A 15,685-nucleotide genomic window follows, 5' to 3' on the forward strand; every position below is an offset into this window, starting at 1 on the left:
AGTTGCTGATCTTCAGCAGTGGGACTTGTACAGTTACTGATCTTCAGTAGTGGAACTTGTACAGTTGCTGATCTTCATCAGAGGGACTTGTACAGTTGCTGATCATCATCAGTGGGACTTGTACAGTTGCTGATCTTCATCAGGGGGACTTGTACAGTTGCTGATCTTCATCAGGGGAACTTGTACTGTTGCTGATCTTCAGCAGTGGGGCTTGTACAGTTGTTGATCTTCATCAGGGGGACTTGTACAGTTGCTGATCTTCAGTAGTGGGACTTTTACAGTTGCTGATCTTCATCAGGGGAACTTGTACAGTTGCTGATCTTCATCGGGGGAACTTGTACAGTTGCTGATCTTCAGCTGTGGGACTTGTACAGTTGCTGATCTTCAGCAGTGAGACTTGTACGGTTGCTGATCTTCAGCAGTGGGACTTGTACTGTTGCTGATCTTCAGTAGTGGGACTTGTACAGTTGCTAATCTTCATCAGGGGGACTTGTACAGTTGCTGATCTTCAGCAGTGAGACTTGTACAGTTGCTGATCATCAGTAGTGGAACTTGTACAGTTGCTGATCTTCATCAGTGGGACTTGTACAGTTGCTGATCTTCAGTAGTGGAACTTGTACAGTTGCTGATCTTCATCAGGGGGACATGTACTGTTGCTGATCTTCAGTATTGGAACTTGTACTGTTGCTGATCTTCATCAGGGGGACTTGTACTGTTGCTGATCTTCATCAGGGAGACTTGTGCTATTGCTAATCTTCATCAGTGGGACTTGTACAGTTGCTGATCTTCACCAGTGGGACTTGTACAGTTGCTGATCTTCAGTAGTGGGACTTGTACAGTTGCTGATCTTCAGTAGTGGGACTTGTACAGTTGCTGATCTTCAGTAGTGGAACTTGTACTGTTGCTGATATCTTCATCAGGGGGACTTGTACAGTTGCTGATCTGCATCAGGAGGATTTGTACAGTTGCTGATCTTCATCAGGGGGACTTGTACTGTTGCTGATCTTCATTATTGGGACTTCTACGGTTGCTGATCTTCATCAGGGGAACTTGTACTGTTGCTGATCTTCATCAGTGGGACTTGTACAGTTGCTGATCTGCAGCAGTGGAACTTGTACAGTTGCTGATCTTCAGTAGTGGAACTTGTACAGTTGCTGATCTTCATCAGTGGGACTTGTACAGTTACTGATCTTCATCAGGGGGACTTGTACAGTTGCTGATCATCATCAGTGGGACTTGTACAGTTGCTGATCTTCAGCAGTGGGACTTGTACAGTTACTGATCTTCAGTAGTGGAACTTGTACAGTTGCTGATCTTCATCAGAGGGACTTGTACAGTTGCTAATCTTCATCAGTGGGACTTGTACAGTTGCTGATCTTCAGCAGTGGAACTTGTACAGTTGCTGATCTTCAGCAGTGGGACTTGTACAGTTGCTGATCTTCAGCAGTGAGAATTGTACAGTTACTGATCTTCAGTAGTGGAACTTGTACAGTTGCTTATCTTCAGTAGTGGAACTTGTACTGTTGCTGATCATCATCAGTGGGACTTGTACAGTTGCTGATCTTCAGCAGTGGGACTTGTATAGTTACTGATCTTCAGTAGTGGGACTTGTACAGTTGCTGATCTTCATCAGTGGGACTTGTACAGTTGCTGATCTTCATCAGGGGGACTTGTGCTATTGCTAATCTTCATCAGGGGGACTTGTACAGTTGCTGATCTTCACCAGTGGGACTTGTACAGTTGCTAATCTTCATCAGGGGGACTTGTACAGGTGCTGAACTTCAGCAGTGGAACTTGTACAGTTGCTGATCTTCGGTAGTGGGACTTGTACAGTTGCTGATCTTCAGCAGGGGGACTTGTACAGTTGCTGATCTTCATCAGGGAGACTTGTGCTATTGCTAATCTTCATCAGGGGGACTTGTACAGTTGCTGATCTTCATCAGGGGGACTTGTACAGTTGCTGATCTTCATCAGGGGAACTTGTACAGTTGCTGATCTTCATCAGGGGGACTTGTACAGTTGCTGATCTTCATCAGGGGGACTTGTACAGTTGCTGATCTGCAGCAGTGGGACTTGTACAGTTGCTGATCTTCAGTATTGGAACTTGTACTGTTGCTGATCTTCATCAGGGGGACTTGTACTGTTGCTGATCTTCATCAGGGGGACTTGTACAGTTGCTGATCTTCATCAGGGAGACTTGTGCTATTGCTAATCTTCATCAGTGGGACTTGTACAGTTGCTGATCTTCACCAGTGGGACTTGTACAGTTGCTGATCTTCAGTAGTGGGACTTGTACAGTTGCTGATCTTCAGTAGTGGGACTTGTACAGTTGCTGATCTTCAGTAGTGGAACTTGTACTGTTGCTGATCTTCATCAGTGGGAATTGTACAGTTGCTGATCTGCATCAGGAGGATTTGTACAGTTGCTGATCTTCATCAGGGGGACTTGTACTGTTGCTGATCTTCATCATTGGGACTTCTAGGGTTGCTGATCTTTATCATGGGTATCAACTGTATTAGATTCCACTGCTGCAGATCAGCAACTGCACAAGCTCCATCTGTATCCCAAGTGTCTGCATGTGTTGCTGTCTGTGCATTCTGTATGTTTTATCTTTCCTTAAGGTATTGCAGCTAGATCAATTGATTACAACTTAGAAGACAGACTACTTTGATTTGTCCAAGTTGTCTTAGCCCTTTATAAAGTGCTGGTTTGCTTGATGAGAAAGTTAGCATTGCAAGTGCCAGTGAGCCTCCCATTATCTCCTTGAAGCGTTAAGTAAGAGTGACTGAAACATATATTTGTCTGGATGCTTGAGCTTGTGCCATCCATTTCTTCATGTGTTGCAGTTGGCAAGGTTAAAAGGTGCATTGGCTGCTACTGTTAAGATCTGTTATATTGCCGCTGGGAGATTTTGTAAAAAGGAAAAGTGGTGATGTCATTTGTTTCTAATTGGTATGCACAGGTATTTCTTTGTTTTTCCTTGAAGTAGTCATCCTGATGGAATAATTTGAGTATAGGATTTAGAAAAATGAAAAGAGTTATTTTATTTGTGATTGTATACTGAAGTAATCTTGTTTTTTTCTTGCAGTTATTGCAATTCAGTTTCCGTTTTTTTCCATGTAGGTGGTTAGGTTGTATGTTTGTTGTATTTTATTATACTTTGAGGCCAACAGGTTATTTTGAATCAAGGATGACATGTCTGGCGAGGAATTTGGGAACCTTCTTGGTACCCATATTGCAACTGTTGGGACAGGGATGGTGTATAGTATGGAGCTAGTATTATATTGCTTGGTCAAAGCCTGGTTCTTTTGTATTTTTATTACAATGTGCTCAATCAGCATATTAATGTACAAGAGGCTCAGTACCACTGTCATATTGAAATCAAACACATGCTTCGTGTACAAGAGGCTCAGTACCACTGTCATATTGAAATCAAACACATGCTTCGTGTACAAGTGGCTCAGTACCACTGTCATATTGAAATCAAACACATGCTTCGTGTACAAGAGGCTCAGTACCACTGTCATATTGAAATCAAACACATGCTTCGTGTACTAAGAAATCAGTGAGTGAGTGAGTGGTGAGTATTCCAGTTATATCACAGCATGTCAGCTTAATGTGGGAGGAAAGCCTGAAGTTGGTGGGTTGGTTTGTTGTTTAACGCCGCACTCAGCAATATTCCAGCTAAATGACGGCGGTCTGTAAGTAATCGAGCCTGGACCAGACAATCCAGTGATTGACAACAAGAGCATCGATCCACACAATTGGGATCGATGACATGCATCAAACCAAGCCAGCGAGCCTGACCACCCGATCCCGTTAGTCGCCTCTTACGACAAGCATAGTCACCTTTTATGGCAAGCATGGGTTGCTGAAGACCTACTCTATCCCAGAATCATCACGGGTATGATGCAGGTCTCAGACGTTTACCACTTCGGTGAGACCAACATCAACAGATACCAAGTCCCAAACTTAGAGAAGAATGTAGCAAAAGGCATTTATATGATTGATGTTGAAAATCTCACTAATTGAGTCGGATGGTTTATGTGTCAAATTTGCATAGGGTATTAACTCTCACCATCAGGTAATTGGCTGATTATTTGCTGGTGTAAAATGTCACCTTACTATGAATCTGGTTATCATGCAGGATTCTGTCAACTTAATTTATGAGGTTACACTATGGATTGTCATGTGTGCTCTTAAAGGGCCAAGTATTTATTACTTCAGCCCTAATCCAGGATATCTGTCTAGATCTGTTTGAGTTGAAGATTGTTTGATGTCCCCTTCTGTAAGTGTGTTAATTACCATGAAGCCAGTCATGACCTAGCAGACTGGCAGACAGCATCACCTGTATATCGCTGGGCCATCTCGGTGGGAACATGACATTTCTTGTAACTAACAACTCCAGGAATAAATGATTCTGTCAAAACCGAGTCAATATTGATTTTTCCCAATTTAAGCAAAAGCCTCATTAGTGTTTAAGTCTGGGGGTTTGGGTTTCCGATGTTCTGTTTTCCTGGGTTACAAAATTTAAGAAAATATCAATACCTTTAAAAGTTTAGAAGGGTACAGAATACTGCTGGATTAGAGATTGTGCACAAGCGTGTTTTAATAGAACAGGGAGAGTTTTAAAATTTGATGATGGTTGAAACCCATGACGTCTTTAGCTTTCTGGCTGAGGAAGGGAAACCTATTTAGAGTGTTGGCAAAAAGTGTACAGCGTTTTCAGAATTGGCTTGAATTCCTTGGAGAGGAAGAGAAATTTCTTGTTATTAGGAGCTGCTTCCATTTCACTATGTGGCCGATGCTCCATCCCAATCCCTAAGATACCAGCATTTTTGTTGGGTTCTAGTTCATTAAAAGGAAAAACAACTGAGAAAATAGAGAGAGGTTGTGTTTGGCTTGCTGAAAGGAAATTTATTTTGATAGATGTAAAACATTTATCGATCTATTGTCAGTTTTTTTATGGTCATTGTGGTGTTTCCAGTAGTGATGACACTGCTGTAAAAAGAGTGTTATGAGTGGAAACTAAACTGATTGGAACCGGTCTTGTTGCAATCCCTCACTCAGCATCAATTCTGGCATTTGATTAGGTTTCAGTTTTTAGTCATACCATTGATATGTTGTTTTGCAATCCAAAGAGCTCTTGTGCAAGCTACCATAGCACTTGACTTACTGACCACGTTACTGTTGTATCATGCTCCCATACTTTAACAAACTTGTTGCAAATCTTCAAGTCATATAACTTAAAATGGGCTTCATATTTTGTACTTGTGTGTGAAATCAGACCCACTTTGTACCCTAATCTATTCAAACATCTTAGTGACCTGTGAAGATCCTGGATAGAATAGGTCTTCAGCAACCCATGCTTGCTGTAACAGGCGACTAACAGGATATGGTGGTTAGGCTCGCTGACTTGGTTAGTGCATGTCATCGTATCACAATTGTGTAGATTGATGCTCCTGATATCAATCACTGGTGTGTCCGGTCCAGACTTGATTATTTACAAACTGCCATCATATAGCTGGAATATTGCTAAGTGCAGTGTTAAACAAACAAACAAACAATACTCCTTGTAGTTAAGGAACATTTGCTGTATACAAGTATGCTGTGTATATGCATCACTAGTCTTCCATACGTTCTACTATTGCCTTTATAGATTAACAGTTTTTGGAGAAGTTTACAATTGAACTTATGTACTCTTATGAGACCTGATATCTTTTGAGATTCGTCTTTGAGATTTGTTTGTGTTTTACCGTAAAGCTGCATTATTTTGCAAATTCACATTAAGTAATATGTTTTTAAGCAAGATGTTTTTAAAAGAGATGTGTTTTCATTTTGTTCTTCTTTAACAATGTGACTGCAGATATGTTCAGTTAACTCAACTCATCTCAAATTCTCTTTATCAGTACAACACTCTCCGTGTCTGCCAACCAGACAGTTGATCCTGCTCAATGGCCACCTTTGTCACTCAGACCGACCACCAAAATATAAATTTGAAATATGAAGGTCTTTTCAGTATATGACCTTAAATGTTTGTTTGTTTGTTGTTTAACACCGCACTTAACAATATTCTAGCTACATGATGGCAGTCTGTAAATAATCGAGTCTGGAGTATCGACCTCCGCAATTGGGATACGATGACATGCGTCAACCGAGTCAGCGAGCCCGACCACCGGATCCCGTTAGTCGCCTCTTACGACAAACATAGTCACCTAACTGTGAATGAGCTTTGCCTAATACATTTCTGTTAGCTTTGGAAACAAGCACCTTTCCTGTAGTCACACCAATTATAACTAGCCCCTAAATCATGCCCGAATTCAATACATCTTACTTAGTGCAAGGGTTTGGTTTTATTAGTCCTGTAGATATTTTGCTAGACTCTGGCTTCAGGCTAGTGGTTGTGGGCATGTGTGGTATCTTACTGGCTGTATGTGTCTGTGTGATGAGAGGACTTCCTGTACAGTGTTGGACAGTAGGAAAAAGATGGTGGAATCCTGGATGAGTGTCTCCCCGAGCGACTTGGTCTCTTAGCCCCATGTAATACAGCTAATCTTATTGCAGTGAAGCTGTAACCTACTGCCTTGGGACACATTCTGATTGTGAAAGCCTAACACAATCTTCCCGAATAGGATGGCAATCCATATCTTCTTTTGGCCTAGCTTAGCTGCAGTGCATCAAGACGTGGGAGGGAGCCAATGCGATTAATGTGCTTGATTTTGTAATATAGATGATCAATTTTTAATCACATTGATGAAACATTAAGCTTTCTATTCACTCTCTGGAAGTTAAGTTTTAAAGCTGTTGAAATCAATGGATAAGGTGATATTCAATTTGAAAAATTGAAGTCTGTGGTTCAGATCAAAGTTCAGTGACAAGCAGGAGGAGGTGTATGTTATCTAAAGACATCTGCCATCTGTGGAGGGTCCACTATTTAATAGTTCATACAAAACAGTGGAAGAGAGAAGGGAGAGATGTGGGGGTGATCAAATCATATTTAAATCGGTGGTGAAAAACCTGAGGTTGATGAAAAAGAAACTGTGTTTTTCTTTCTGTGGTTGCTTGGCTTATGTGAAGGTAGTTGCCGTGGTAGCATATTTTAATTTGAGAAAATAATTTTAAGAGTATTACGTAATGTTTTGACTTGTTCTTTCGTCATTGAGAAGATAGCGTTTAACTGAGGAAACATAAAAAACAGCCAACTGAAATGAATATATTAGAATCAATCTGAATGTAAGAAAATAAATCAGAATATTAGAGGCAGGGTTGACTGTATATTGAAGATTGTTTGATTTGATTGAACAGAATTTTATCTCATTTGATTGCTTTACTTCATTATTTCAAAGTATGAGTTGACACATAAACTGCTGGAATTTATTACCAGCGGACATGAGCTGTGTTGGGGGTGAGTGAGTGTGTGAGTGAGTGAGTGAGAGTGAGTGAGTGAGTGAGTGAGTGAGTGAGTGAGCGAGCGAGCAACCAAGTGACCAAGTGAGTGACTGACCTAGTGAAAGAGCTACTCTGTTTTGTATAACACCTTAATGCAGGAGTATAATCATGCAGGTCTTAAATGTTTAGTTGGTGACAAGTCTGACATTCAAACCCACGATCGCATCACTAGAGCATGTTTTCTACGGCACTGACCAACTTACCATGTTCCTCTAAGGGTCAAGGGTAGTATTCTTCATAATTGGTATAATTAATTTCTTTATATTACTGAAGTCCTTCTCATGCATATTTACTTTCAAAGATGTTTTATTGTGATTTATTTCTTTAATTGATGGGATGCACTGGATCCCTTTTAGTCTAGACCTGAATTGGTCACTATTAAACAACCTTTGTCTGCCATAAGAGGCCCCTAAATGGATTGGGTAGTAGATATATATACATGCCGATTATATACACACTTACAAATTACCTGTGAATGTTGCACTGATGCCAAAACCTCTGCCAGTTTCAATAAGCTGTACTTTTGTAAGTAGCAGTAATTTTGAATCTATGATATCTTGGTGAGTATACATCCAGTTTACGTAATTGTCATGAGACGTCTTGGGGTCTCAGAAGTTAACCAGAAATATGTGTCCTGTGCTCTGTAAGTAAATGTTGTGTTGCTTTTTCAGGTAACTGTAACCAGTCCAACCCATGCATCCACGAGTGTCAGGACATCTACGATGGGGGCTTCATCTGCCACTGCAGGGAGGGCTATGTCCTCAACAAGGACGGAATGTCCTGCTCAGGTATGTCTTGTCATCATGACTGAACCCATGTGTCCTCATGCTTGGTGTAATGGCTAGTTAGAAGGTAGATCAGAAGGCCACAAAGTCGGGTAATGTCAACAGCTAGGTGACAACCACTGGTTGTTGATTGCTGAGATGTAGCTTTGTTGCAGGAGGTGGTGTTCGTTGCAGAGGGTGGGGGTTTCTTGCAGGGGTTGTTTTTTTTGCAGGGGGTGGTGTTTGTTTCAGGGGGTGGGCAATCTCATTAAAATCAGATCTAAGTTCTCACTGCCGCTAAACAAAGATCTGAGGACATCCCATTACGGGTCATGTGAGAACGACCTTTCGCGAATTTTGACCGACCACTGAAATGACTAACAAGAAGTCGACATTAGCCACTTAGAAAGCAGCTTTCTTAAGTTTACAGCACTCATTTCAATCTGGTGAGTTCCATTTAAGACTACGCTTGAAAAATATGTTGACACAATTCTCGATTAAAATTTTGAAAACTGAACAAACGAACATTCCGGAATGTTTAATATATGGTTGAAATTGTATGGCAGTGCTTCCCACATACTGTGCAACGCCTCCTCCGTTCATATATTTATCCCAAGGAAGCGAGAGATAGAGAATAATTTGATGGAATCAGTCGTACAGGCTGTAACTGTCATTCGGAATATACAGTGTTAACGTTTTAGAGGTTGCATGATAAGAAAACACATTTCGACTGTCACTTCCGCTTTGATTGGTCGGATGAAAGGTCGTTCTGACGTGACCCGTATAGAGATGTCTTCAGATCTTTATTCAGCGATAGCGAGATCTTATTTTAATGAGATTAAGGGTGTAGGGTTTGTTGCAGGGGGTGGGGGTTGTTGCAGGAATGAATACCCCCTTTCCCCCCCATTCTTTTGACATCTTGCTGTCAACCAATGTCAGTTCCTCATGTGTGTATCTTTGTGACTTTGACACCTCCCCCCCCCCGAGACCTTGATCCGTCTCTGTGATATATACTACTCAAAAGAAGTTAAGGATCACCTGATTCTTTCATATTACTAAAGTTAATCTCTCATGTCATGACAGATTGACTTTACCATTATGAAAGAATCCGGTGATCCTTAACTTCTTTTGAGTAGTATAAATATGCTAAACTCAATGTAGTTACATTCAGCTGGAGAAATGGAATGTGGTTGGCAAACACAAATGCCATCTTCAGCTCGTGACTGGTTGTAATAAATGTCTCTGTATAGATCCTCATTATTCTGGATTTACTTTCATATTGAATGAACGTTAAAGATAGTATGACAGTATTTCAGTGTACATTTCCTGATTTTATTGACAGAACAATACTTTCATGTCTCTCCTTCTGGAAGAGATTGGACACTTTGTGGAGTCAGTAAGCATTGTTCTAGCTGTCACTGATGAGTCATGCACGGATCTCAGTATCGGTAACTGGTTTCAAATTGCATCTATTTGTGAGATTCCATGGGGTCCCAGAGTGAAGTGAACTGCATGCAGTACAAGGTCAAGCAGTGTCTGTTAATGCCTTGTATTTAAGTCAATTATAGTCTACAGGCAGAGTTGATGTTTAACCTGAACTTTGAAAAAAGCTTGGATATAAGGGATTAGTGTATTGTTAATGTGACAAGTTCTACTGAGAGGGATTACTCTTGGTGAATAATCTGTTATTTGAACATGTGTTGCCAGTGTTGGAGTTTCATAGGCATAGGGGTTCATGTAGTCTGTGATGGTCTGTTCATCTTGATAAATTGTTTTAAAACAAGAATTACATTTTATGATGAAATAACAGTGAATTAATTTTGTGTCATGTTAAAAAAAATAATACATCAGATTGTTAAGGAGCATTCGATATTTGATCCTTGAAACGTACGAATGGTCTTCCATTTCTGTACAAATAAGTCACAGAAATATGATTATTAGGAATTCATGGTGTTCATAGTGAAGACTGTGTGTGATGCTGTAGAGATGTTGGTGGTATAAAGACATGAAATTTTATGACGAATAACTTGTTTATTGTTTTGTAACGACACTTCAAGGCTACTTCTTGTATACCTTCATCAGGTGATTTTGTTTGCTTGTTGTTCAATGCCGTACTCCTCAGTATTCTAGCTCTATGACGGTAGCCTGTAAATAATCAAACTTGGACCAGACAATCTAGTGATTGATATGATGAGCAACGATTCAAGCCTTCGGGTATAATGACATGCAATCATTTAAGTCACAGAGCCTAGCTACCTGATCCATTGGTTCACCTCTTACAACCAGGGGACACGGGTGGCCCAGTATCTAAGGCGCCGCGAGAAACACCAGAAACCTATGATTGTCAGTTCGAATCCCGGTTCGCCCCAATTATGTTTCTAGGTTTGTCAGCACCATACCCGTGCTCATGGGTTTCACCCAAGTGGTAAGCGTCTGAGACCTGCATCACTTCGGGCTTTCCTCCCACATTAAGCTGACACGCCACGATATAACTGGAATACTGTTAAACTCACTCACTCACTCACTCACTCACTCACTCACTCACTCACTCAACCACTCACTCAACCAGCATAGGTTGCTGGGGATTATTTTAGCCCAAAAGCGTTGTTGCAAAGTAATACAGAAGTTGTCATATTAGTTTTATGTCTGTATGTTCTTGACACTTCTAAAAGCCTATCATAGATTTTTTGCTGTAAACCTATCAGGAAATGTATAGATTTAAGGTTTTTTGGTTTATTTTGGAATCAGATATTTCATTTTGCCTGTGTGGACAGTGGGGTTCAGAGTAGAGAAGATGATGGACACAATGTTTCAAAGATCCAATAGTAATGGAGTGGAAGTTGTGTTATGATATTAATGGAGGAATGAATACTTGCCAGACAGGTGCTCTATTTGTAGACAGGTTAAAGTTGGCTGTGCAGGTAATATGGTTCCATGATTTTATTCAAAAGAACAAGAAAAAAGAAAGAGAATCCAAAGTTTAAGAAATTTGTCAATTACTGTAAAATCTCATAAAACTCACAGCTTTGATGTAATATTTTTTTAAATCTTCTCCTGAATATGGTAAGGTTTTAATGTTGAAATAGGGAAAGAATTTGTAATTAATGGTTTCCTTGAAATGTCAGGGTCAGAGTATTTCACATCTATTTTTCTCCACGCAAATTTTCAGCTAGTTTCTATAGCAACTGGCTATGAATGATATGGCGTCATTCAAATCATGCATCATTGATTCAGTCTCAATCCAGAAAGTCGGATTTTTGTCAGGATTGGTTTCACGAAATGAAGTCTGTAGTTTTTGCCATGAAGATCTTCAGAATCATTGAAATTATTGATCGTGGCAAGTACCAACAATATCCCAGTTTTTGCTGCATGGTTGTGTAGAAAAGAAGCACCACCACCAGTTGTGATTGATGTAAGTACGGATACTTTCATGGATGATGAACTTTAGTTTGCTATTTGTGTGTAAAGTGATTTGCCTATTAGTTTTTCCACTCACTTATCCCACCAGTAAGAACGGGACGAGAGATATGGGTGTAAATCATGCAAGGTTTGTACAGAACATCAAAGTAGTAAGGGAGAACTTTTTGCGAATGAGGATCTCAAATTATGTTTTGTAAGTTAACATACTGATAGAGGGAGTTCATGGCTAAATCAAATTTGTCTGGGTTTCTCTAACTTTGGCAACAGTTCCATGAAATTACCGTATTTTATACATTTTGTGCTGTGGTTCAATAGCAGATATTTTAACTGTTATTGAATCATTTGGAAGAGGTTCAACAATGTTCCCCTTGACAATTATTTGTATCACATTCTGCTGTTAAACACTGTAAATATGCACCATTGTGACGGACAGTGTATCACTACTGTCCGAAATAGTGAAGTCCTGACCAGACAAACAATTTGATAGAGCAACAATTGAAGCCATCAGTTTAAAGATCCTTGTCAACCAGTCATGCGTTGTATCAACCGAGCCTCAGTTTTGTTGGTCAACCATGGGGATTCCGGGCCAGAAAAGGCCCCCAGCAACACATCTTGGTCATAAGAGGCAACCAAATGGATCTGGTGGTCAGGCTATCTGGTGGTCAGGCTTTCTGGTGGTCAGGCTATCTGGTGGTCAGGCTATCTGGTGGTCAGGCTTTCTGGTGGTCAGGCTATCTGGTGGTCAGGCTTTCTGGTGGTCAGGCTTTCTGGTGGTCAGGCTATCTGGTGGTCAGGCTTTCTGGTGGTCAGGCTTTCTGGTGGTCAGGCTTTCTGGTGGTCAGGCTATCTGGTGGTCAGGCTTTCTGGTGGTCAGGCTTTCTGGTGGTCAGGCTTTCTGGTGGTCAGGCTATCTGGTGGTCAGGCTTTCTGGTGGTCAGGCTTTCTGGTGGTCAGGCTTTCTGGTGGTCAGGCTATCTGGTGGTCAGGCTATCTGGTGGTCAGGCTTTCTGGTGGTCAGGCTTTCTGGTGGTCAGGCTTTCTGGTGGTCAGGCTATCTGGTGGTCAGGCTATCTGGTGGTCAGGCTTTCTGGTGGTCAGGCTATCTGGTGGTCAGGCTATCTGGTGGTCAGGCTTTCTGGTGGTCAGGCTTTCTGGTGGTCAGGCTATCTGGTGGTCAGGCTATCTGGTGGTCAGGCTTTCTGGTGGACAGGCTATCTGGTGGTCAGGCTTTCTGGTGGTCAGGCTATCTGGTGGTCAGGCTATCTGGTGGTCAGGCTATCTGGTGGTCAGGCTTTCTGGCTTTATTGATTGTGTGTGTCATCATACCCTAATGGAGGGGAATGTTGCTCATAATGTCAGCCACTGGGATGTCTTGTCTAGAATCAATTATTTACAGTTCTCCATCACATAAGCTCGAATATACTGCACTTCAGGTAGGAATATTTTCTCTTTCAATGATACACAAATCTGGTTCTCATATGTCAATTGTATTTTTTTTATACAATCCAAAGTTGATTATCCCTTTGAAAAGTTGAAAAGTATATTACTGAATGCAATGTTAAGCAACAAACAAAATGAAACAATTTTGATGGCTCTTGAACAGGGTGTACTCACAAACCAGAATGTCATAGGAACTAAAACATACTTTTCCCCCATACAGTTTTTATATGCTCAGTCATCCAATTACCTGATTTCCTGAGAAATGAACTGGGTTAAGGAGGGGATAGACCAAGTTTCAAAGTGGAGGGGGAGAGTGGTACTTACTCAATACATCGAAGGAAACTCATGCCATTAAGAATGGAGGAAGTGATTTGTCTTCAAGAATATGTCCTGGAATGGTTCTCTGACAGAGTTAAGAATCTCTTGGGAAAAAGGTTGAAGGTTGCTTATGCTGAAGCAGTTATTCTAGGAGGCAAATGTGGTACTTCAGATTGCATTGCATATCAATTGGGAGATATTGACATGTTGTTGTTGAATGAATGGTATTCATCTGGAGCAGACTCCAGAACTGGAGTTAAAACCTCCTGGAGATAAGGGGGAAGAAATCACTTAGAGCAGACCAGTGAGAAGTAGAAGTGCTTGTTCTTTGAATGGTCATTAGATGTGCTTGTTATGCATAAATTATGGCAGATGGTGATGGAGGTTTGTATATCCCTTTCCGGGTTTGAAGTTCCTTGAATTAGAGCACCGTGGAGAAAAAATCAGGGTAGAGAATAGGTCTTCAGCAGCCCATGCTTGCCGTAAAAGGCGACATGATTGACATCATGAGCATCAATCCACACAATTGGTATATGATGACATGCATTAACCATGTCAGCCAGTCAGACCACCCGATCCTGTTTGTTGCCTCTTATGACAAGCATGGGTTGCAGAAGGCCAATTCTAACTTGGATCTTCACAGGTTTGTGGTGAAATGATGTTCACCGAATTTGAAGATGGATAAAAGATATACTTCTTGTTGGCACACTTAAGTTCCATAGGGCACATACTTTGTGCACTGCCCAAGGCACACTTCACACCAAAAATACATTTCCATCCCTGCTTTTCTCTGTTCTCTACATTTTCACTGTTGACACGTGGCGCTGACAGGTCTAGATCTGTTGCTTTAGTTGAATAAGAACTGTTCAATAAGCAAACAGTAAAACCAACTCTCTCAAAATTGGACAATGATGACCTGTGATCCAAGTAACATAAAAAGTGAGCTTTAACAAGATAAAAAGACCAAAGTGTTATGAAGTCATCAATATAAACCCATTGCCTGAGCAAGAGAATGAGAATTCTCTTTACAGGCGCTGGTGTCATGCCTTTTTATTACATTTATCCCTGTTCTGTAATAAATACTAAATCGTCATGACATGTTTCCAAACCAGGCAGTCATTGGTTTAGGCTATTCCTGCATTATTAATATCCAAAGGTGTAAAGAATTCCCTCCAATATTTCAGCAGCAGGAGGCTGCCTGTCTTTGGGGTCCGACAAACAAGTTACATTGCTGGATAATATGATTATTGTACATTCTAAAGCACACTCATCCTCGCTGGTCCTGATGTTGAAAGGACTCAGGTTTCAGTGGCAGGCATTTGATTGTGCAACATGAACATTTGGAGGCTGTTAAATGGAAAGATATGGTTCTTTGAGTGTTATGGTTGTTTGTATGTTGTATATAGAACGTGTCATCTGTATTGAAACAGATGAGGTTTATATTCTCAGTGGAGTTCGTGTTTCATTGTTTTTCCACAAAGATGTCATTTATGAGTTACCATATTTGCCATATTAACCGCCCTGCTCCAATAGCATCCTCGGATCAAGTTTTAAACCAATCTGCAGGTAATCTTTCTGATCGACTAATACTAAACCCAATACATGACAGTCCATATGTTCCTATGTATAATACCTAGTTTTAACAGAAAATACATCTGTGTACAGACTTTAATTCCAAAGCAAAAACATCTGAAATAACATGTCATCGAATCTGTTTTGCTGTATGCTATTTTGTTCCATAGTTGCAGTATTATTTATTAAATGGTGAAAAGTCTGTCTATATTTTAGTATTAATGATCCATGTCTTTGCTGCAGTTGTATTATTCAACATTTAATAAACATTGTTTATGTTTTGGCAAAATTGTGTGGGAACTGCCTGGCAGATCACACCAAGTCATTGTTATATACAGCAAGACTGACCAGAATAACGTTATGGGTGCCTTAAAAGAACCTTAGTTGTTGCCTTGATACCTTAATTCCCATCATTTGGTTGTTTGAAAATTGAAAATTTGAAAATTGTAAGTCAGTCCGTCTCTTCAGGTTAGTTCCTGTTTCGAGATCACTCAATAATCGTCAATGTCAAACGGTGACCTGTCAAATTGTTCCATAAAAAAATAACTCTAATGATGGCAAAGCTTAATACATAGACCAGGAATGTGTTATGTTTTTGTTACATATCTCACATGTCAACGTGATTGCTATTTCTGGTAATTGGTATTGACTTGCCTTGTAATTTCAAAGTTTTAGTTTCATTGATGTTTGAACTAAATTTGTTTTCTCTTGCTTGATATCTG

The 15,685-nt window shown here is 40.5% G+C and overlaps 1 protein-coding gene across 1 annotated transcript in view; it reads left to right on the forward strand.

Moving 5' to 3' along the window:
• The window catches only part of LOC124113747 (pikachurin-like), a 151,858-nt gene that overhangs the window by 64,907 nt on the left and 71,266 nt on the right, over positions 1-15,685 (forward strand). Inside the window, exon 2 of the mRNA XM_046474258.2 lies at positions 8,121-8,237. Coding sequence (XP_046330214.1) covers positions 8,121-8,237 — 117 coding nt within the window. The remainder of the gene's footprint in view (positions 1-8,120; positions 8,238-15,685) is intronic.

The sequence above is a fragment of the Haliotis rufescens genome, unplaced genomic scaffold (assembly GCF_023055435.1).
Source record: "Haliotis rufescens isolate VD_foot unplaced genomic scaffold, xgHalRufe1.0.p SCAF_2, whole genome shotgun sequence".
In the NCBI taxonomy this organism is placed as follows: domain Eukaryota; kingdom Metazoa; phylum Mollusca; class Gastropoda; order Lepetellida; family Haliotidae; genus Haliotis; species Haliotis rufescens.